The sequence below is a fragment of the Candida tropicalis genome, assembly GCF_000006335.3.
Source record: "Candida tropicalis MYA-3404 genomic scaffold supercont3.4, whole genome shotgun sequence".
In the NCBI taxonomy this organism is placed as follows: Eukaryota; Fungi; Ascomycota; class Pichiomycetes; order Serinales; family Debaryomycetaceae; genus Candida; species Candida tropicalis.
In genome coordinates, this window is record NW_003020056.1 from 71,108 (window position 1) to 94,126 (window position 23,019).

General features: G+C 35.1%; 12 protein-coding genes and 1 non-coding gene across 13 annotated transcripts; 5 read left to right on the top strand and 8 right to left on the bottom strand. All coding sequences in view use genetic code 12, as the record gives it.

The window, feature by feature from the left end:
• Positions 1-14: 14 nt before the first annotated feature.
• On the top strand, positions 15-1,151 carry CTRG_03063 (GMC family oxidoreductase; the record flags this gene model as incomplete). Its single annotated transcript, XM_002548720.1, has 1 exon — positions 15-1,151. The coding sequence occupies one exon, from the start codon at positions 15-17 to the stop codon at positions 1,149-1,151; it is 1,137 nt and encodes a 378-aa protein (XP_002548766.1).
• Positions 1,152-1,255: 104 nt separating this feature from the next.
• On the bottom strand, positions 1,256-2,536 carry CTRG_03064 (uncharacterized protein; the record flags this gene model as incomplete). Its single annotated transcript, XM_002548721.1, has 1 exon — positions 1,256-2,536. One exon carries the CDS (start codon positions 2,534-2,536, stop codon positions 1,256-1,258), a length of 1,281 nt encoding a protein of 426 aa, XP_002548767.1.
• Positions 2,537-2,877: 341 nt separating this feature from the next.
• On the bottom strand, positions 2,878-3,792 carry CTRG_03065 (uncharacterized protein; the record flags this gene model as incomplete). Its single annotated transcript, XM_002548722.1, has 1 exon — positions 2,878-3,792. One exon carries the CDS (start codon positions 3,790-3,792, stop codon positions 2,878-2,880), a length of 915 nt encoding a protein of 304 aa, XP_002548768.1.
• Positions 3,793-4,137: 345 nt separating this feature from the next.
• Positions 4,138-4,926, bottom strand: CTRG_03066 (uncharacterized protein; the record flags this gene model as incomplete). The annotated part of the gene is made up of 1 exon (XM_002548723.1): positions 4,138-4,926. One exon carries the CDS (start codon positions 4,924-4,926, stop codon positions 4,138-4,140), a length of 789 nt encoding a protein of 262 aa, XP_002548769.1.
• Positions 4,927-5,579: 653 nt separating this feature from the next.
• Positions 5,580-8,285, top strand: HSP104 (chaperone ATPase; the record flags this gene model as incomplete). Its single annotated transcript, XM_002548724.1, has 1 exon — positions 5,580-8,285. One exon carries the CDS (start codon positions 5,580-5,582, stop codon positions 8,283-8,285), a length of 2,706 nt encoding a protein of 901 aa, XP_002548770.1.
• Positions 8,286-8,431: 146 nt separating this feature from the next.
• Positions 8,432-8,971, top strand: CTRG_03068 (uncharacterized protein; the record flags this gene model as incomplete). Its single annotated transcript, XM_002548725.1, has 1 exon — positions 8,432-8,971. One exon carries the CDS (start codon positions 8,432-8,434, stop codon positions 8,969-8,971), a length of 540 nt encoding a protein of 179 aa, XP_002548771.1.
• Positions 8,972-9,025: 54 nt separating this feature from the next.
• Positions 9,026-9,952, bottom strand: KSR1 (3-dehydrosphinganine reductase; the record flags this gene model as incomplete). Its single annotated transcript, XM_002548726.1, has 1 exon — positions 9,026-9,952. The coding sequence occupies one exon, from the start codon at positions 9,950-9,952 to the stop codon at positions 9,026-9,028; it is 927 nt and encodes a 308-aa protein (XP_002548772.1).
• A 137-nt stretch (positions 9,953-10,089) lies between these two features.
• On the bottom strand, positions 10,090-10,863 carry MRPL8 (mitochondrial 54S ribosomal protein bL17m; the record flags this gene model as incomplete). Its single annotated transcript, XM_002548727.1, has 1 exon — positions 10,090-10,863. One exon carries the CDS (start codon positions 10,861-10,863, stop codon positions 10,090-10,092), a length of 774 nt encoding a protein of 257 aa, XP_002548773.1.
• Positions 10,864-11,198: 335 nt separating this feature from the next.
• On the bottom strand, positions 11,199-12,674 carry LPD1 (dihydrolipoyl dehydrogenase; the record flags this gene model as incomplete). Its single annotated transcript, XM_002548728.1, has 1 exon — positions 11,199-12,674. One exon carries the CDS (start codon positions 12,672-12,674, stop codon positions 11,199-11,201), a length of 1,476 nt encoding a protein of 491 aa, XP_002548774.1.
• A 668-nt stretch (positions 12,675-13,342) lies between these two features.
• Positions 13,343-13,417, bottom strand: CTRG_06394. The gene has a single exon. It is a non-coding gene; the product is annotated as a tRNA-Lys (tRNA).
• Positions 13,418-14,779: 1,362 nt separating this feature from the next.
• On the top strand, positions 14,780-16,099 carry KGD2 (alpha-ketoglutarate dehydrogenase; the record flags this gene model as incomplete). Its single annotated transcript, XM_002548729.1, has 1 exon — positions 14,780-16,099. The coding sequence occupies one exon, from the start codon at positions 14,780-14,782 to the stop codon at positions 16,097-16,099; it is 1,320 nt and encodes a 439-aa protein (XP_002548775.1).
• A 1,048-nt stretch (positions 16,100-17,147) lies between these two features.
• Positions 17,148-19,340, top strand: ACE2 (DNA-binding transcription factor; the record flags this gene model as incomplete). Its single annotated transcript, XM_002548730.1, has 1 exon — positions 17,148-19,340. The coding sequence occupies one exon, from the start codon at positions 17,148-17,150 to the stop codon at positions 19,338-19,340; it is 2,193 nt and encodes a 730-aa protein (XP_002548776.1).
• A 327-nt stretch (positions 19,341-19,667) lies between these two features.
• Positions 19,668-22,421, bottom strand: MNL1 (Mnl1p; the record flags this gene model as incomplete). The annotated part of the gene is made up of 1 exon (XM_002548731.1): positions 19,668-22,421. One exon carries the CDS (start codon positions 22,419-22,421, stop codon positions 19,668-19,670), a length of 2,754 nt encoding a protein of 917 aa, XP_002548777.1.
• Positions 22,422-23,019: the final 598 nt, after the last annotated feature.

Here is a 23,019-nt window from a genome sequence, read left to right on the forward strand (position 1 = left end):
TTCCTTGGCCAACAATGTTGTTACGAATGAGAGGTAAGAAATTGGGTTATAAGAGCAAGCCAATTGACCATAAAAGGGGTGGTCATCCTCATCATCCTTGTGGTTTCTGTCATTTGGGTTGTAAGTATGGTATTAAACAGGGCTCTGTTAATAATTGGTTTAGGGATGCAGCAGCAAATGGTTCCAAATTTATGCAGCAAGTTAGAGTTTTGCAAATCATCAACAAGAAAGGCATTGCCTCTGGTATTTTATGTGAGGATGTCGCCACTGGTGTCAAGTTCACTATCACCGGTCCAAAGAAATACGTTGTTGCTGCTGGTGCATTGAATACACCAATTGTTTTAAACAATTCTGGGTTTAAAAACAAGCACATTGGTAAAAACTTAACTTTACATCCAGTTTCCACTGTTTTTGGCGATTTTGGTAAAGAAGTACAAGCTGACCATTTCCACAAATCTATTATGACGTCCCTTTGTTATGAAGTTGCAGATTTGGATGGTAAAGGACATGGCTGTAGAATTGAAACCATATTGAATGCTCCATTCATCCAAGCTTCGTTGTTACCATGGAGGGGAAGTGATGAAGTTAGACGAGACTTGTTACGTTATAATAACATGGTTGCTATGTTGCTCATCACTCGTGACACCACAAGTGGATCTGTTTCTGCTGATCCTAAGAAACCGGAAGCGTTGATCGTGGATTATGATGTTAGCAAGTTTGACAAAAACGCAATCTTGCAGGCATTTTTGATTACTTCTGATATGTTGTATATTGAAGGTGCTAAAAGAATTCTCAGCCCACAAGCATGGGTACCAATTTTTGAATCAAGCAAACCAAGGGATGAACGATCCATTGATGATAAAGATTATGTTGAATGGAGAGCAAAGGCTGCAAAAATACCATTTGATTCCTATGGTTCAGCCTATGGTTCAGCTCATCAAATGTCTACTTGCCGTATGTCTGGTAAAGGTCCCAAATATGGTGCTGTTGATACTGATGGTAGATTGTTTGAATGTTCTAATGTATATGTTGCTGATGCAAGTGTTTTGCCAACTGCAAGTGGTGCCAATCCAATGATCACTACTATGACATTTGCGAGAAATATTGCTTTAGGATTAGCTGAAGACTTGAAATCCAAGGCTAAATTGTAGATTATAAAAGAGTTTCTTTAAATAATAAATGTATCTTACAATAAATATATTCGTTTTTCATTTAACCATGTTTTTATTTTACAATATATGTATATACACCAGGTTTATTGTGGTCTCCAATAGCCTCCTTGTTGCTGTTGCCCAAATCCAGCTTGTTGATTGAATCCTGTAAACTGTGGTTGTTGTGGTTGAACGTATCCGACGTTGGTAAATTGTGGTTGTTGTTGTTGTTGTTGCTGCTGCTGCTGCAAAAATGTTTGCATTTGTTGTTGTTGCAATGGCTGTTGTTGCATTTGCTGTTGTCCTGTTGGTTGGTTATACAAAGACATTATATTCTGTTTATTTGTTTGCTGTGCAATCAATTGTGGATTATTCATTTGCATCAACTGTTGTTGGTGTTGCGGATTGTTTGGATCCAAATATTCTTGTCCATTAGAATCAATATACGAAATTTGCCCTGTCACAGGATCAGTATATTGATATATTTGAGGCATTCCGGTAGCTTGTGGTTGTGGTTGTTGTTGAGCAATAGCTCCAACACTGTTGGTTGATCCATTCCACCAATCGTCAGTCAGGTTAGGGGCACTGACACTAGCACTAGCGTTCGCAGTAGAAGTTGGTGTAAACGAGCTCTGACTAGGTTGTGATGTTTGCTGTGGTCTTCTTGGTAACAGTGGGGCGGTTTCTTCCTTTGTAGGGTTGATTTTAGCATCTAACTCTAGTATATCGAGTGCACCATCAATGTTCCCATTACTTAATAACAAACTCTCCAATACTGCATCACGGTCAGTGTATCCGTACAGTCTGATTTTCAAAGCCTGACTTGAATGTTGGGTATATTCAAAAGTTGTCAATTTTCTATGTGTCAATCTTGGGATGGTTGTTTGGCTTCGAACACTACTGGATCTCAGTCTCAACAGTGGTCTCAGGGAATGGTATCCGGTATCTTCTTCACTAAACTTGCTCAGTCTGTCATCATACTCTGAAGGATCAATGTTGTCGTCACGGAATCGTCCAAGTATATATTTATCTCTTAAATATTGTTCCACAGCACCAACATCTTCATCGGCATCAAATGGAAATGGGACTCGTTTAGGATTCCATCTACGATTAGATCTCTTATTACCAATTTTAGACAAATTATCGATTTGTGAATCAGACCATTTATCCAAAGTCAATGATTTGACCTTTGAGATATTCTGGTTTGGTGGACCAAGAACTCTTTTATGAACTGAAGAACATCTACCACATAAAAGAATACCCAAGTTATACGACGCCCAAGTGGGATAACCTGCACCACATTCGGCACATTTGTTGTTGTTGCTATGATTATTAGCTATGCTAACAAGTCTGGCGTATCTCTCTTTGTCTTCTTTTTTACCCATTGGTGTAACCAAGTGTTTGTCTCAAAGGAGTGGTGTGGTGGTATTTGTTAATTTGCAAAAGAAAAAGATTGGGTTTTCGTTTGGGAAGCTTAGTAAAAAAGAAAAAAAGAAAAAAAGAGAAAGAGAAAGAGAAAAAGGGAAAAATGAACATTTTGTGCGAAATTAAAGTTGGTGCTTTTCCGACCGAACCATTTGTGAAGAAATGATGTCAGTAGCGTTCTGTAATTCTTATTTTGTTCCGTCGATATTTCCACGCAATTTACAATCGGGTTTTGATGCCGATGTTGCATCCAAGAAGAAATGGACAATTATGGTTCAGAATAAATAAATATTACTTCTATTTACAAGAGACGTTGACTATGAACTGGAATGACTTCCTTTTGCGGCGGACGGATACAATGTATCTCTTCTACATCAACGTTTACATCCTGTAGTTCTCTAAATTTGATACCAGTTAGTTTCAGATTGATCTTCCTAATGTCCGTTTTTGATAAAATCTTGCCTTTTAAATAACCAATGCTAACCGAAACATGAGGAGGCAGCAAAAACGTACCTTCTGGAGGCGGTTGAATACCATTTTCAAGTAATACATTCTTTGAAATACTACGTAATTCCTTGCATAGCTGTTGCTGCGATTCATCGGATGAATTTAGATCAGCACATAAGAATATCTTCAGACCGGATCCTCTTACTGTCAAATGGTCATTTAACAGGAAACGAACACCTTTTCTTTTCTTATTCATAATGGCGATAAGTGGAGAACTGCTACCCCCAATTTCTTGCACCAAAGACTGAGGTATTTCAACTTTGGAAAACTTTTTCATCATAGAAGGCAACACATGGTCTGCTTTATCTATCGGCATCGTGAAACTATAAGTGACACTGATATGATGTTTGACTTCTCGTGAAATGTCTTTGTGGGGTTGAACAAATTTATAGTTCTTTGAAAGTTCGGGAAATGTCTGGATCACCTTTTCACATACTTTATCTAGAGTTCTAACCACTGGTAACGATGGATTCCATGGTAAATAGCAGTATGAACTAAATTCTTTGAGTGACATATTCTGTTGATATTGTTGCAGGTAGATCTCGATTCTAGGAAGAGGTGGGAGACTACTTTCTGATTCACACTTTTCTTGATTGTTAACTTTGGGGTTATTCTCTTGTTCCTTATTTAACCCAACCTCTTCTTCCCTTTCAGATTCGAATTCAGATTCACTTTCAGAGTCGGACTGATATTGTTGAATGAGGTCCATGGAAAAAGAAAGAAGACAAGAAGAGAAGAAAAAAAAAAATGTTACTTTGAGATTCCATCTGTTCTATACACAAATTTTGGTTGTGATACACCAACACTAGTGACATGACCTAATTATTCAATCTATGAACAAAACAATAATATTGATACTACATGTTCAAAGAAGTGGTCAATTAGAAGTTTCCATGTTTTACAGACGAGCCAGTTGGATATTCCATATGTGCTGCTCAAGACTGCTGTATTCTGGGTGGAAGAGGTCAGTTGAATGGTGGAATTTAAAAACGACAATCTTTCACAGTCAGTAATTTCAATGAGTCTATATAATACTGTATCCATAATGGTCAAACTAAAATCTGATCACATGTCGATGGTTGATTGGACGATGACATTGTAGGTCATTGATATTTCTTGTGGCCCAGCACTGGTGTTCTGGTGCATCGATAATTAACGTCTTGAATGGTTTGATTTTCTTGACTTTCTTCTTCTTGAGTGATTTCCCAGTAAACTTATACAGAACTGCTTCCATTTCAGGAACAATTACATATGACGGTCGATATTGTAATTGTATGACTTCACCTTCGTTGACGGCACAACTAAAGAATAACGTCACTGCCACTTGCTTGCCAATTTTCACTCCCAAGGATAATCCTGCTGCCTCGTGGATTGCAAATGTCGGTAACCCAGCATATATATCCATATAGTTTTCTACCGCAACTTCATAAAGTACCGTGATAGCACGACTAGCTGTTCCTCCACTTCCAGAAGTAGAGTCAAGACAGTACGATGCTGGAATCCAGTACTCCAAGGGAAATTTCTGTACTGGATCATCGGGATTTGCAAGCTTCAACTCCACCCATTGGTGATCTTTCTTACTATAATATAACGAACTCTTTGTATCTTTGAAATGAAATATATTCGACGTATTATTTAGTTTATCTGGATGTTTGTTTTGTAAATCATCTAACGATTTTATGGAGTAGAAAGTATAGAGAGGAGTAGCTACTGGCTTGGGTTTTGTTGGTTTGTGTCGTATTCTTGGTCTTACGAGTCTATTATGCTCACCTATACTCTGCCCATTCATTGTTTCTATCAGATAAAGTACAAATAAGATCAAAATCAAAGTGTATTTGTGCATTGTAAGGTCGGCCTAGGGTTAAAACTCAAGGCGAATACTGACATCTTTACATTTATTTTCTCCTACTTGTTTTTTACTACTTTTCTTGCTTTAATGAAGTTCTTCCTCATGATACCAAAAGAACTTTATTATTACAAAGCATATCAAAGAAACCTTGTTCAATAATAAAGGAAACTACGCGGCCAGATTGGGGATCTTGTTCTCGGAAACCTATAAAGATTCCGGGGATAATTGTTGGCTCTACCACCCCCTTAATTCAATAGAGCTACCAAGCGTGGGGCTTAAATGAGAGAGGAAAAAAAAAAAGGTGCATCACCATTTTTGTGGAAGAATAATTCTAGAATTTTCTAGTAAGTTCTGGCATCAACTGGAACCATAATCCCGCACTAACAAATGCATGCCGCTCTTTTTTTTTCTCTCACTCTTTCGTTCCATTCAATCAAAGCAATCGACATCCCCCCCCCCCTTCACTCCGGTTCCCAATCACCCAATTCACTATTTGCATTATAAATATCCATCTAATTTACCAGAATTAATTTCCATTTTTTTATTTTGGTTCATATTTTCTATAATTTTTAATTCTATTTTATTTTATTTTTTGTTTATCATACAATTACTACTCAATTGATATTATCAAGAGACTAAATTGAATCATGGACGAATACACAGATAACGCTATTAAGATTATAAACAATGCTACAGAGTTGGCTAAAGAGCAATCCAATAGTCAGCTTTTACCACTTCATTTCCTTGCTGCTTTTATTCCAACTGATGATACTGAAGGTTCTACACAATATTTGAAAACAATTGTCAAAAAGGCTAGATATGAATGGGGTGATTTTGAGAGAATTGTCAACAGACACTTGGTGAGATTGCCATCCCAGAACCCTCCACCAGATGAAATAAGACCAAGTTATCAAGCTGGACAAGTATTGATGAATGCCAATAAAATAAAACAACAACAAAAAGATAGCTATGTTGCTCAAGATCATATCTTGTTGGCATTGTTAGAAGACCAATCCATTAAAGATATTTTCAAAGAAGCTGGTATGAATGTCGACAATATTAAAACCCAAGTGATAGAATTAAGAGGTTCACAACGAATTGACTCCAGACAAGCTGATTCGTCTTCATCCTATGAGTTTTTAAACAAATATTGTGAAGATTTCACTGAGAAAGCTAGAGAAGGTAAAATTGATCCTGTTATTGGACGAGAAGAAGAAATCAGAAGAGTCATAAGAGTTTTAGCTAGAAGAAGTAAATCCAATTCAGTTTTGGTTGGTGATGCTGGTGTTGGTAAAACTTCTATTGTTGAAGGTGTGGCTCAAAGAATTGTTGACGGTGATGTCCCAAATGTCTTGGCTGGCGCAAGATTATTTTCCCTTGATTTGGGTGCTTTAACCGCAGGTGCTAAATATAAGGGTGAATTTGAAGAAAGATTAAAAGGTGTCTTGGGTGAAATTGAAAAATCCAAGGAATTTATAATTTTGTTTATTGATGAAATCCATATGTTGATGGGTGATGGTAAATCTGATGCCGCCAATTTGCTTAAACCAATGTTGGCAAGAGGAGAATTGCACTGTATTGGTGCCACAACTTTTGTTGAATACCGTAAGTTCATTGCTAAAGATGGTGCATTTGAAAGAAGATTCCAAAAAATAGATGTTCCAGCTGCTACTGTTCCTGAAACTGTTGCTATCTTGAGAGGTATTCAACCAAGATATGAAATACACCATGGTGTCCGTATTTTGGATAGTGCTTTGGTTACTGCAGCTCAATTGGCTTCCAGATATTTAACCTACAGAGCCTTACCAGATTCTGCTGTCGATCTTGTTGATGAAGCTGCAGCTGCTGTGGCTGTTGCTAGAGATTCTAAACCAGAAGAATTGGATACTTTAGAAAGACAGTTACATTTGGTTGATGTTGAAATCAATGCATTGGAAAGGGACAAAGATGCTGATGCTGCTTCTAAAGACCGTTTGACTAGAGCTAGAAAGAAGAAAGCTGAATTGGAAGAACAAATTGGTCCATTGAATGAAAGATACAGACAAGAACGTGCCAGTCATGAGCAATTGATTGCTGCCAAGAGAAAGTTGGATGAATTGGAAGTCAAGGCACAAGATGCTGAAAGAAGATATGATACCGCCACTGCTGCTGATTTGAGATATTTTGCTATTCCAGATTTAGAAAAACAAATCGAACAATTGGAAGTCAAGGTTGCTGAAGAAGAGGCTTCTAATATGGAAAGTTTGACAAAGAATGCTGTTGGACCTGAACAAATTTGTGAAACTGCTGCCAAATTAACTGGTATCCCAGTTACCAAGTTGTCACGTGCTGAAAACAACAAATTGATCAATATGGAAGCTGAATTATCCAAAGAAGTTGTTGGTCAATCTGAAGCTGTTAAAGCTGTTTCTAATGCTATTAGATTAAGAAGATCAGGTTTAGCTAATCCAAACCAACCTCCTTCATTCTTGTTCTTGGGTCTTTCTGGTTCTGGTAAAACAGAATTGGCTAAGAAACTTGCTGGTTTCCTTTTTGCCGATGAGTCAGCTATTATTAGAATTGATTGTTCAGAATTAGGAGACAAATGGTCTGCTTCTAAATTGTTAGGTGCTGCACCAGGTTATGTTGGTTATGAAGAAGGTGGTATTTTGACTGAGCCATTAATCAGACGTCCATATTCTGTTGTTTTGCTTGATGAAGTTGAAAAAGCTGCTCCTGAAGTTTTAACTGTTTTGTTGCAAATCTTGGATGATGGTAGAGTCACTTCTTCTCAAGGTAAACTTGTCAACTGTTCCAATGCTATTTTCATTATGACATCGAATTTGGGTGCTCAATACATCAATGCTGCTAAAGGTAACAAGATTGATGCCAATACGAAGGAACATGTTATGGATGCTGTTAGAGCTCATTTTAGACCAGAATTCATCAACAGAATCTCAAGTATTGTTGTGTTCAACAGATTATCCAGGAAAGCTATTTCCAAGATTGTCAAGATTAGATTGCTGGAGATTGAAAATAGATTCATTGCTAATGGTAAAGACATCAAGTTGGAGTTGGATGATTCAGCAATGGAATACTTGTGCAAGAATGGTTGGTCACCGGATCTTGGTGCTAGACCTTTGAACCGTTTGATTCAAAATGAAATTTTAAACAGATTGGCAGTGATGTTGTTGAAGGGCCAAATTAAAGATAAAGAAACTGCTAAGGTTGTTCTTGGAGAAAAAGGTTTAGAAATCTTGCCTAACCACGAAGCTGAAGACATAGATATGGATGATGTTGATGTTGACGATTGGGAAGATTCTGGTGATGAAGATGATGACAATGCTGGATTTAAATCACCAGGTCTTGATTAGAAAATTAGACAATTAAAGCATAACATTGAAAAATAATAATAAATATTGTATAATTGTTTTTGTAAATATAAAAAGTAAATTTCATATTGATAATAAGTTGGTTTATAGGTTTGGTAAAAGCAAATTCTTGATATCACCATGCTTATATGCACACTGTTGATTTTTTTTTTTTTTTTCTCGTCGTGGTGGTGGTAGGAAGATTCCAACCAATCGAAAAATCGTTAACGTTCTTTCTCATTTATGTTAATTGCCATATTGCATTTCGTGCAATAAACATATATCAACAACTAGAACGGGTTACAATGGGTAGAATTCATGGATTTTTAGGTGGTGTTTTATTGACTTCCACATTCACTTACTATACACAACAATATATCAACAAGAACCAACAATTTATTTCACAACATTTACGTCAATCTGATTATATCATCAACAATCGAATTTTAAGTGATAAAGATGCTGAATTACGTAAGAATTACATTCCTGATTCACATGTAAATTATCAATCAAGAGTAAGTTTTGCAGAAACTTGTAAAGATATTTGGAATGAAGAAATTATAACGATGGTTAATTGGTTGTATAGTATTAATTGGTACAAGTTAGGTTTGGACATTGATTCTAAAGTTGGTGAATTGACTACTAAACTTTCGGAATCAGTAGTGCCAAATCATGAAACCAAGAAATGAGGAATTTGTTTTCATAAGTCACTTTACATATACATATATATATACGTCAACTATCTATTCTTTCTTTTTCTTATCGATAGAATTTTGAATATCTCTATTAATGACCCAATTAACTATTGGTCCAATTAACAGAATGAAAAACCCAATAATTACTTGAAAGAATCCCCATTGTCTTGGTAAAAATACTCCTAAAGAAGTTGTACCAAGAACCCAACCAACAAAATCAGTAGTTATTGTATCGTAACCTTTACTTAATTGATCAATAATCATTTCTGCACATTCATCACCTGGAATTGGATTACTTGGACCTTCAATTTTTTTGGTAATTTCTGGTTTGGTTTTTTGTTCTTCTTCAAATCCTTCACTCTGAAAATTACCTGGAAATACACATGATACTCGGTAATTATATGGTGATAATTCTTGACGTAATATAATTGATAATGATTCAAGTGCTGATTTCATAGGAGCGTATTGAGAATATCCAATAAATGGGAAAAAACTAACCACTGAACTGAAAAGAATGATATGTCTTTTTTTAAACTCATGATCTTTATTTGAATGTTTTTCTAAAACATGTTTGAATCCAGTATGAGCTATATTAATTGCTGTTTTATAATTAATATCAATACCCAGATTAATATCACGTTCAGTTAAATCTTGAAATAGTTTTGGAATTGAAGACCCAGCACAACAGAATATTATATCTGGATCAATTGGATAAATTGAATTCCATAAATTAACACATTCTTCATATTTAGATACATCAGCTACAGAATAACTAATTTTTGCAGTTGATTTTGAATGTTCTTTTTTAATTCTACTAACTTGTTGTTGTAGTTTTGATTCAGTTCTTGCAACTAGAATAACTGAACAGTTTTTGGAATATAACTTGGAGGCAATATCTGCACCGACACCCTGAGATGCACCAATGATGATAGCAGTTTTTCCTTCAATTGGAAAGTTTGATTTAGAGAACCACATTGTTGATGTCGATTACAATCAGTGGTGTAATTTTTTCTCGTTAAGTTTTTCTTTTATATTGAAAAAAAAAAATTAAATATATACAGAATATGTGAGTTCATAATTTGAAATCCTTTTTTTAAATATATATACAATATCTATGATTGTTCTTGTTGTTGGTTTTGTTTCAAGAATGGTGATGGTGAGAACAGAAGGTTTTCTTTCTTTGGTCTTGGTTTGGTGTTATATTTCTTTGATACCAACAATTTACCCTTTAATTTACCAGTATGTCTTTCCATATTTGGTAAATTGGCCAAATTTTCTTGAACATCAACAGGCATATCCTTGGTTTCACCATCTTGATTGAAAAATTCTTTTTTACAAACTTCAACAGCATCTCTAAATGTAGCTTCACCATCACGTCTAAATTGTGTTACTTTTTTAATGTTAAGTTCAGTTAAATCATCCAATTCTATTCCTTGTAATTCCAATCTAGCAACAGTTTTAGCAGTGTACCAAAATTTAATCTCATAATTAGAATCAACTAATTCTATAACACTCATTGGTGCTTTATCTTCACCTAATCTTGGTTCTAATTTAATAATTCTAGTGAACCCAGTTTGTCTTTTTGGATATCTTTCAACAATTTCTTCAAGAACTTTCAGACCACATTCCATTCTTTCAGCTGGTTGTAAATAATCAAATGCTTTTATACTTTCAACTTTTTTCTTTAAATCAGTAATAGATTCTGGCAATTCTTTACTTTGTCTAACTGAATCAGCTAAAAACTTTTCAATATATGGTTGAGCAGCTTTAGCCTTGGCTGAAGTAGTAATGATATGTTCATGACGAATTAAACTAGCACATAAGTTTTTATATATCAGTTTCTTATGACTAAGAACATTTTTTTGAATAGTGAAAACTTTTGGCATCTTAGTTGGATCTTAATTAAACTGCTTTATAACTCCAGGATGTTCCAATAAAAATTTTCATAGATTTTTCTTTTAGACCTCAATCAACAGAATGAAAAAAAAAAAAAATTCGAAAAAAAGTCGTGTGCATGCGATTCAAAAAAATCAATCAATCAATCAATCAAAGTTCAGTTAGAATATGTATTTTATTCAATAAGAAATACGATTTATATATATATATGTATACATCTTAGTTTAAATTTTTTTTAGGTAAGGAAACGAACCTACTGTTTGATTTTCTTCATTAATTTGTTGTGCTTATATTTGATGTTAAATATTAGATTTGCCTAGTTTCATTAGAAGTTGATTGGTTTGTCAAAAGTGGCCAAAGCAGCTTCTTTGAATGCTTCAGATAAGGTTGGGTGAGCATGACAAGTTCTGGAAATATCTTCGGTAGAAGCACCGTATTCCAAAGCCAAACCAGCTTCAGCAATCATTTCACCGGCATTTGGACCGATAATGTGGACACCCAAAACTCTTTGAGTTTCAGCATCAGCAATGAATTTAACGAAACCATCGGTATCCAAGTTGGTCTTGGCTCTAGAGTTGGCAATAAATGGGAATTTACCAACCTTGTATTTAATTCCTTGTTCTTTCAATTGTTCTTCGTTCAAACCAACCCAGGCAACTTCTGGGTGAGTGTACATGACAGATGGAATGTTGGCATAGTTAACGTGACCGTGACCTTTCTTGATGTATTCAGCAGCAGCAATACCTTCTTCTTCAGCTTTGTGGGCCAACATAGGACCAAATGTGACATCACCAATGACTCTAATATGACTGTGTTTAGTTTTGAATTGATCGTCAATGACTAATCTACCCTTGTTATCGTTTTCTAAACCGATGGCTTCAAAGTTCAAACCTTCAGTGTATGGTCTTCTACCAATGGCAACTAACAAAACATCGGCTTCAAGTTCTGATTTGTTACCGGATTTGACATCTTCAACTTCAATCTTGACAATTTCACCATCTCTTTCACCCTTGGTGACTTTAGTACCCAATTTGAAGTCCAAACCTTGCTTGGCCAATAATTTTTGAGATTGCTTGGCAACTTCAGCATCCATACCAGCACCAATGGCGTTTTGGAATTCAATGACAGTAACCTTAGATCCCAATCTGGAGTAGACAGAAGCCATTTCCAAACCAATGATACCACCACCAATGATGGCTAATCTTTCTGGAACTTCCTTCAAGGATAAGATACCAGTGGAGGTGACGATTCTTTCTTCATCGATTTCAATACCTGGGAATGGAGTTGGTTCAGAACCAGTGGCAACAATAATGTTTTCGGCCTCAACTTCTTGTGCTTCACCACCGTCGATTGGGGTAACTTTAATGGTGTTTTCATTGACAAATGAACCAGCACCTTTCAAGTAGTCGACCTTGTTCTTTTTGAACAACATTTCAATACCACCGGTCAACTGTTTAACGGCTTTTTCTTTAGAGGCCATCAATTGTGGGAAATCAACTTTGACTTCACCTTCAATAGCAATACCTCTTTCTTTGGCTTCGTGTTGAACTTGGTGCAACAAGTGGGTGTTGTTCAATAAAGATTTAGATGGGATACAACCAACATTCAAACAGGTACCACCCAAAGCACCTCTTTTTTCAATACAAGCGGTGTTTAAACCCAATTGGGCAGCCTTGATGGCAGCAACATAACCACCTGGACCACCACCAATGACAACAACGTCATATTTCTTGTTGGAGGCGTATCTGACAAATTGGGAAAATCTTCCAGCAGCTGGAATTGATTTGAATGATCTTAACATCTTTGATATTTAATAAATAGTATGAGTAGAAACGAAAACTCAAGGTCTAAAAAGGAGGATCGGATTAGGATGAGTTTTTGAGTTGACAAATTAAGTGCGAGAGAAAAAGGAAGAAAGAAAAAAAAAAATTATCGAAGAAAAAAAAAGACTAAAGAAACCGCACCCAGACAAAAAAGCGCGAGAGGTGTCCGAAAAAAACAAAATGTGCATTTATACTTCCGAATTGAGTTTTCACGACCCAAGGGCAACAGAACCTTTTAAAGGAGAAAAATTGATCCCTGTCCCTAATTGTTCCGGGATGCTTTGTAATGACCGGCTGCAAAATAAAAAAAAGAAAAAGAAAAAGAAAAAATCAACCTTTCAAGGAGTCAAGAGTGACTGATCTGATTATATCGCCGTATCGACATGACTAGTTTGTTCTTATTAACTCCGTGTATGATTAGTAGTTGGGTTTATGAGCTGCAGAAAAAGCGAACTTTCGAACGAGTTTAAAGTCATTTAACAGGGGAGTGTCATTCACTCCGATGTAACTGATATGTGACAGTTTCCTGGTCACAACTTCGTTACACTAGATCATCGCCTTACCATTATTTAATAAAAAAATGGCTGTTGAAATAACAGGTTGGTTACAACTGTCTATCAACATTGGTTGAAATGTAAAAAAGAAAAGCCCAACGCGGGACTCGAACCCGCAACCTTGAGATTAAAAGTCTCACGCTCTAAGCCGATTGAGCTAGCTAGGCAGTTTTTGCTTGATCCCTAACTGAGGACTCGAACTCGAATTTCTAACAGATAACTGTAGAAGGAGAAACTGAACGAGCTAAACGCTCTGATTTCGTGTTTGCTGGAAGTTCTTGCATCAACAGACACAGATGTACATTTGAGGTGGTACGATCACAAAAGTTTTCACAAGGTATAATACAGGTTTGATTGTTGTTCAGAGACGTGGTCCTTTGATGAATATATATTTAATTTACCATTTGTACTGTTCTGGGGCCTTTAATACAATTGATGAATTGTCTTTTTGTATGAATTATATTCCTCAAAAATTGGTGTATATTTGAACTTAAAATTTTATATTGTACCTGAAAAATTGAGAAATCCTTGACAAACAAAAACTATGAATAGCCCGGTATAGACCTAATTATAACTGGAAATATACTCAATATGAAAATATTCGTACATTTTAGTTTAAGTTAACATGTGTCCACGTTTGAAGTTTCCTCACTTTGTAGTCCATTCTTGTTTTACAAACAGTTGCAAAAGACCAAAAATTAGAATTCGCCCCAAAATAGTGTCTGATTCGAACTCCATTTTTCGGACCCAGTTTGAGGGATAAAATTAGAAAAAAAAAAACTGTCCTGAATTTTCTGTCAACGCGACGCACCGGTTATTCCGGGGCTATTCAAAATTAACCAACCCTTTTACTTTTCTTTAATTGACTCACGGTAGGAAGAAGTGGTAGAGAATGATGAGTATAGTGTAAATAAAATACACAGCTGGTATGATTATAATATTCAACTAACACATGGTACAATTGCTATTTCCCATCCTGAGAAATGAATTTGCAACCAGTTATTTTGCTCGCCTCATGTAACCATTAATAAAAACTCAAGAAAAAAAAAAAAAATTAAAAACGAGACCGCCGAACTCATTTTTCCGGGGATTTATTGTTGATGGCTATTTGCCCCGGAGTTTGTTGAACCAATCATAATCCTGGAATAAAAGATTCCACCCGCAAAAAAAAAAAAAGAAAATTTACCTGACTAACAACTGGTAGCGTTCACCCCGCTTCCTTAAACTTTTTAGACGTTCTGATGAGTCGAAGTCAGCAAGAGAATGAGTCGGGGTGTGGAACGAAGCTGTTCTAAAGTATTACCATACTCCGGTCCTGAACAGTGTGAGACAGAAAAAAAAAAAAAAATTACAAAGGCCAACGAAATTACTTTCAAACGAAAAATAGCAATGCAATATAAACAGAACAGAAGAAAAAACGAAAGGAAAAAGTTGAAGACAGAGAGAGAAAAAAAAAAAGAAAAATTTATACCGACCTCCTCTTTCTTTTCTTTCAATAACCTGTTCAACCAAACTTTCCCCTCTATATCATGTTATCTAGATCAATTCAATCCTCATTGAGACGTAGTACTACCGTTCTCAAATCTACAACTGTTAAATCCACTTTAAAAGCTGCTAATGTTTCTGCCATTAGAACCCTCCATAGATCATCCCCATCAATTGCCTCAAGTTATAGACCAACCCCATTTTTAACTTTCCAAAGATATGCAAGTGTTTCTGTAAAAGTCCCAGATATGGCTGAATCTATTACTGAAGGTACATTGGCTGCTTTTAACAAAGAAGTAGGTGATTTTGTCAGTCAAGATGAAACCATTGCCACTATTGAAACCGATAAAATTGATGTTGAAGTCAATGCTCCAGTTTCTGGTACCATTACTGAGTTTTTAGTTGATGTTGATGCCACTGTTGAAGTTGGACAAGAAATCATCAAGATCGAAGAAGGTGAAGCTCCGGCCGGCGGTGCTGCTGCTGCCCCAGCCAAAGAAGAAGCTAAAGAAGAAGCCCCAGCCAAGAAAGAAGAAAAACCAGCTGAAACCGCTGCTGCTCCAAAGAAAGAAGAACCAAAGAAAGAAAGCAAACCTTCTACCCCTAAGAAAGAAGAACCAAAAAAGACAGAAGAATCCGCTCCATCATTCACCAACTTCTCTAGAAACGAAGAAAGAGTTAAAATGAACAGAATGAGATTGAGAATTGCCGAACGTCTTAAGGAATCACAAAACACCGCTGCTTCATTGACCACTTTCAATGAAGTTGATATGACTAACTTGATGGATATGAGAAAACAATACAAGGACGAATTCCTTGATAAAACCGGTGTCAAGATGGGTTTCATGGGTGCATTCTCCAAGGCTGTTTGTTTAGCTCTTAAAGAAATCCCAGCTGTCAATGCTGCCATTGAAAACAACGACACTTTGGTTTTCAGAGATTACGCTGATATTTCTATTGCTGTTGCCACACCAAAGGGTTTGGTCACTCCAGTTGTTAGAAATGCTGAATCATTATCTATTTTGGGAATTGAAAAAGAAATCTCCAACTTGGGTAAGAAAGCCAGAGATGGTAAATTGACTTTGGAAGATATGACTGGTGGTACTTTCACCATTTCTAACGGTGGTGTTTTCGGTTCCTTATACGGTACTCCAATCATCAACATGCCACAAACTGCTGTTTTAGGTTTACATGGTACTAAAGAAAGACCAGTTACCATCAATGGTCAAATTGTTTCAAGACCAATGATGTACTTGGCTTTGACCTATGATCACAGAGTTGTTGATGGTCGTGAAGCTGTCACTTTCTTAAAGACTGTTAAAGAATTAATTGAAGATCCAAGAAAGATGTTGTTGTTAGAATAAATGTAGTGGTCATAGCAAGAGATAAAATGCAAAAAAAAAAAAAATATTTATTATTTACATATTCACCCTTTTCTTTCATATATATTTATACAGTAACTGAGTAACTGAGAAATTGTTTAATAAAATAAACTAAAAGGAGAGAAGAAATAGAAAACGTATATACGAGAGAAGAAATTCTCCCTTCAATATGTAGATTTCTAACCACATATGTTAGTGAACATTAGTTGAGGGGAGGGGTAGAGGGAGATGGTTGTGTAGACGACTAGGGAATGATTCATCTTCATCTCATGAACACCGCTTATTCGAGACAGTTTCATTGTTTTGTTGACGTGAGAGAAGTGAAAGAAATGAAAATTTCAAGAGTTTATGATTATTGTTTCTTGTTGTTTTGGTTATTTCCTACATTGGGAATGTTGATGTGAAAGAGTTGCGAAGTGAAATTACATTATCGGAGTTGTGCCTGTACATATTCTAGAAACCGATGAATTGACAAATAAGGAAAATAAGATATTTTAAGATTGTGGATAATAGAATTATGTTTTGATCTCTTTGGTGAAACTCAATATTTGTGTATCAATTGTTTGTTGATGATGTTGAATGTTAAACCTCAACTGGTTGTTGTTGTTGTTGTTGGTTGCTGTGGATGTTTATTGATGTTGTTAGATTCAGTAGAAAAAAAAGTTTCAGATTTAATTCCCATGTAAACATTGAGTGTGCGCAAACAAATAAAAATGTAAACAAACGAAAAACGACGGAGCAACACCTGGGATTATTTATATTTCATCCTAATTAGGAAACCCTGATTTTGCATCAATAAAAAATTGATTATACTAGGAAAAGGGAGACAAATAGAGTAAAAATGGAAGAAGAATAATAAGAAGAAGGACAAGATGATGAAATGAAAAAAGAAAAAAAAAAAATAAAGAAAGAAAGAAATCAAAATTATCTAACAATCATCTATCCATTTCTTTCCTTTCCTTTCCATTCAATTTGTTTTTTTGGTTCATTCATTTTCCCCTTTCCCTTTCTTTTTAACTAATTAATCATCATGGATAAGTTTGATTTATTTAGTGACTTTTCAAGTAGACCTTCAACTATACCTTTACCTAGTGATAATTTCGATCAATTTTTATTAACTTCAGAACCAAATGATATTGATTTCTTATTTAACGAAACTTTAAATGGTTTACAAGATTTAGATGTTCCTTCTGGTTACGGGTTTAACCAACAACAAGCACCATCACAACAACAACAGCCATATCATTCACCTCATAGATCTAAAACACATAGTCGACAATATAGTGGTACTGCAATTTTTGGTTTCACAGAACATACAAGAGACTTATCTATAAACGGAATTAATAATGACTTGTATAAACAATATGTGAATAAAGGACCTGAAAATAATTCTATTTCACCAAACGATTTATTAAGAGAAACCAATAATCATCAACAAAATCCAATACCAACACAAGATATTTTAAATTTCAATTTTGATGAAAAACCAATACTTTTATTAGAACAAGATGAGTTGGAAGATGAGAAACAAACTCAAGATTTATTAGCTAAATCATCACCAATCAAAAGAATAGGTACTCCGATTCAAGAATCAAATAATCAACAACAATCTCAATCAGTTAGAATTAATCCTCAAAAACGTCAACAAGAATATATTGTAACTAATGAGAATCCAAAAGCTTATAAATTTCCTCCATCACCAACACCTAATAATTTAAGTTCATCTCCTCCAAGACCAGAATTGACTAATGTAAATAGTTATTCGGCTAAATATTTACAATCCTTACAAAAATCACAACCACAGGAATATGTTGATGATATTGGTCCATTATTACAAGGAGATGAATTGTCTGATATTAAGTATATCCCCATTCCCGTTCAGGAACCAGTTGTGTTTGATAAACAAGAAAAAAGGAATTCAGCCCCATTGGATCAATCAGAAGAATCAAAACAACCATCAAGAAAAGAACAATCTGACCAACAACAGGTACCACAACCAGTACCACAACCAGCAGCAGCACCACCACAACAGAAACAACAAACATTTCCAGGAAATTTCAATTTCAATACATATTTACCACCTCCTTCTTCACCACCACCTAATTTGAGTAATGGGTCTCCTGACTGGAATAGCTCTCCAGAACCACAATCTCCTTCGCCAAGTAGATTACAACCAAATCAACAAATTTCGCCAGTTCATCAAAATTTACGTGCCATGGGTAGCAATGTGAATTTTTATAATCCTGTGTATTATGAACAACATCCTCAACAACCTCCACCTTCACTACCACCTCATTCTCAACCTTCTCAGCAACTGCAACTGCCTGGAATGCGTCAGACTTACGAACAAATCAAACAAATTCAACAACAACAACAAATGTTGCAACAACAATTTCACACTCAACAACAACTTCAATCATCACCAATTTATTCCACTTTGAATTCATCACCAATTAAACAATTTAATCCTGATACAGTGAATAACTTACAAATATTATCACCTTTGAAAAACCAATTACCAAGTACACCAACTAAACAACAAAATTCCCAAGTTACTATTGAATGGAGCCCTGTTATTTCACCAAATTCCAAAGCATCATTATCTAAACAACTCAAAGAATCATCATTACAAACGTCGCCACGTAGAAGAATTAAAAAGACTTCATTATTGCCACCTGGAGAACTTGATAATTATTGGATTGGACCCGATGAAAATAAAATTTATACATGTACTTATAAAAACTGTTTTAAAAAATTTACAAGAAGATATAATGTTAGAAGTCATATTCAAACTCATTTAAGTGATAGACCATTTGGATGTCAATTTTGTCCTAAAAGATTTGTTCGACAACATGATTTAAATCGTCATGTTAAAGGACATATTGAAGCAAGATATAGTAAATGTCCATGTGGTAAAGAATTTGCAAGATTAGATGCTTTAAGAAAACATCAAGATCGAAATATTTGTATTGGTGGTAACAAAGGTATAATTTCAAAACCAACTATAAATATTTCAAATAACAATAATAATAGTAATAATAATGGTTTAGGAAATGGAAATGGAAATAAGAAAAAGAAGAATAATTCAATTAATTCTTCTCCTACTAAAGCTGCTATGAATAATGATATGGTTGAAAAAGTGGATAAACAATTGATTCAAAATAATATCAATAGGAATATTGTCAACAACAATAACCCAACTGATGAATATTTGGTGGTTTAAGAATCAATATTAATGAAATAAAAGAGTAAAATAATGGTTATTGGTTTCAGTGAAGAAGTAATAACGGTTTTTTTTTTGGTTATCGTAAGGAAATAGTGTCTTCTTAATAATTCAGTTCAATTATCTTTTCTTTTCTTTAGTTTAGTTTATATTAGTTTGCGTTTTTATCCTTTTACATGTTTAGTATTCATTTTCAATTCTGTATAATATCAAAATAATAAAAGAAAATTATAAAAAAAGAATTTGAAGTTATTTTTTTTTTTTCATTTTTTTGATAATAAACATGCATGTAAAATCCCATTACGATCTCATATCCACATTATATACCTATTGTGTTTCCATAGCATTTGCTTCAGCTTCAGCCTGTTCTTGTTCTTGTTTATGAATCTTCAAATGTTGATTCAAATTATCTGATCGACTAAATTTCTTGTTACAAATTGAACAATTATATGGTTTTTCAAATGTATGCAAGGACCTGAAATGTCTTTTCAAATGTTCATGACGTTTAAATCTTCTTTGACATAAATTACACAAGAAAATCTTTGTGGTATCACTTAAATCAGCCTCCCTATTTTCTTTACGACCTCTGGTTCTATTCTTGTTATTCACAATAGCTATTGGGAATATTTTGGTATCTGGTGGTAAATCTAATGATTTTAAATCAACTTCAACTTCAACACCGTTGGAAATCATGCTGGCAACTGGTTTATCCAATGATGCAACAGTACACATTGCTTCTAACTCCTCAGGAGTGTAATCTTTCAATTTTGCATTTGATTTTTTCTTCAGAATTAATTTCGAACCAAGAATACGTTTGGAAGCATTGGCCAATGTGGATGTTGCTGGTGTAGATGGTGCTGTTGAATTCAGTTGGTCCAATTCATGACTAGTACGGTTATGGATTGATGATGAAGCATTTGATGAAGACAAACTGACATTCGTACTACTAGCATTATCCAATAATGAAGATCTTTCACTACCAGGTTCTTGTTTTAATCTCGACTTACCAAAAAATGATGACTTCTCAACTGTACTAGATGAATTATTACTTGAAGCAACACCCACTTGCTGCTGTTGTTGTTGTTGGGATGACTGAGATTCTTCATCTTTATTTTTAGTCTTAGGTTTTCTGTAGCTCTTATTCTTGCGTTTACCAACATTTTCAAATAATGCCGCATAATCTGGTTCTTGATGGGCTGAAGATTCTGAGATTGAATTTTCCAAAGCAACTCCACCAGAGGTGAGAGGAACCCCACCATTGGTCATGATTGATGGTGTTCCACTTGAATGATGCGTTGAAACATTACCGCTAACATCCGTTATGACATCCTCTAATCTTTGTTCCTCAGAAACCAGGGGTGGTATGACCACAATATTATTCTCAGCCGATGTCTGTTCTTGAAGCTCAGGTTTCGTTGGAGTAGTTTTAAATCTGGTGAAAATACTCCTCTTTGGTTTTTTAACTTTCTTCGGTGGAGCCATTTCTTCGTCAACAACTTCTTCCTTAATATTGGCTTCCATCAATGGATAATCTGGATCATTGGCGGTGCTATTCATGAATGATTCATCACCTAAATCATTATTCATAGAAACTTCTGCTTGCTCCGCAACATTGGAATGATTTCTATTGGTTTCATCGTCATCTACAGTAACAGGTGTATCAGAATTGCTAGTTGTCGCAGGAGGATTAGATTTGAAGATGCTTCTAATCAAATGTCTAGATTGATTGGATGTCACCAAGTTTTGTGGGGATGAAGAAGATGTTGGCGGTGAAGGTGGCGATCTTTGATTGTTGGCGGTATTATTTTTATCTCCCATGAATGGCAAAATATTACTGATGGAGCTGGTAAAACTGATATATCTAGCATTACGTTGCTGTTGTTGTTGTGAATTCAGACTCTCAATGGATGGTCTGTGGCCATTATAGAGATCAACAGATGGACGATGTAATGAAGATGGGACTTGATCCATGGAATTTCGAGACAAGTATTGTTGCGCTGAGAAGAAAGAAGGTTGACCAGATTGAATAGATGAAGCACGTGAAGTAGTTGTAGTCAATGGCGATAATTCATTATGCATGGCTGATGATTTGTTATTTTGTAGACTCATTTGAGAGCTATAATCCTGCAGTGCTTGCTGTGAATGTGATTGTTGCAGAAGATGTAATTGATGATTAATCACATTAGCAGCATAATAACTATCAATCGATCCATTTCTTAATCTTCCTACTCTATGACGGCTATCATCATCAAAATATAAATCTCTGCCATTGACAAACATATTACTATTAGCATTATTCACATTGGCAAATGATGATACGCGTGATGTATTGTCAAGGGGACTAAAACTAGACTCCTGTGTCATATTAGAAGCCTTTTTAAAATCCTTCAGTTGAGGAAGTTGTAAGTTCAGATATTGTAGTTGTTGATGTTGTTGATGTTGATATTGCTGATATTGACTAGGAATAGATAATCGATTGTTGAATAATGAATCAACATCGAGCCCGTTGTGTAATTGGCCACCTGTAATTATTGAGTTGTTGTCAACTTGTTGATTATCAAAATATAAATCCAGCTCTATTGTGAATGGAGGTGAATCGTCAATTTCCATTTGATCCTCTGCTAAGCCTTGATGGAAACCACCGGGCATATTAATAGATGGTTGTAGATTTGAAATATCGGTCGATTGTAGAGCAGTCAAGTCATCCAAGTACTGTTGCTGTGATTGTTGTTGTTGTTGTTGCTGTGGTGTTGGTGGCTGATGTTGTTGCTGTTGTTCGGGTACTTGTTGTTGGGGTTGACCTTGTAAACCAAAATCAAGATCCATATTCGAAGGAGATGCCAAACTGGATAGTTGGTTATTCGATTTATAGTTATTTGTATTAATATCATAATTCTGCTGTGATTGCATATTAAACTGGGGGTATAAATTTTCATATTCTTGGGGATTATCGATATCACTATTGAAATTTTGTTGATTTAGGTATGAACTTCGTAGTTGTTGTCGTTGTGATTGTATTGAATTCAGGTAATCCTGTAGTATTTCCGATTCAAATTGGTCAATATCGTTATTGGACGCCATATTATTGCTAATATATTTGTACAAGTCCTTGCCGGTAGTGCTTGGTTGGACCTTCCTTTCTATTTGACCGGTTAGTGATACTTCAAACTAAACTAAAAAGAATAAAAAGAAAATGGTAGTGATGAACTAAGAATAGGTTCTTTCTGTCTTTCTCTGTTGTATATGATTAGTCAACACAGTAGCCTTAAAACGTAACAAACCATACAAGAATCAACTCTGGTATAATTTTTTTTTCTTTTAGTTGTTGTTTGTAATTTTTTTCTTTTTCCCTTTTGCCTGTTTTTTTTTATATGTTCTTTTGTCCTTTGGTTATTCTACTCTATTAGAAATCCTTTTGTAAGAGACAGAGACAGAGAGACAGAGAGAGTGGCAGCAGAAAAAAAAAGGAAAATTCTAAAAAGCTTACTTTACATTATCTGTTGATGTTTTCTTACAACCAATAATTAAAAACTGTCGATTAAGCAGACGACACATTTGTTTGTCGATACTTGAGTTGACTTGACCTGGTTTGATTTGATTTGACAATGGTTGATGATGGTTTATTACCAATGCTGTCCTGTCTCTGCGATAATATACACGTATCCATTTGATTCCTAAA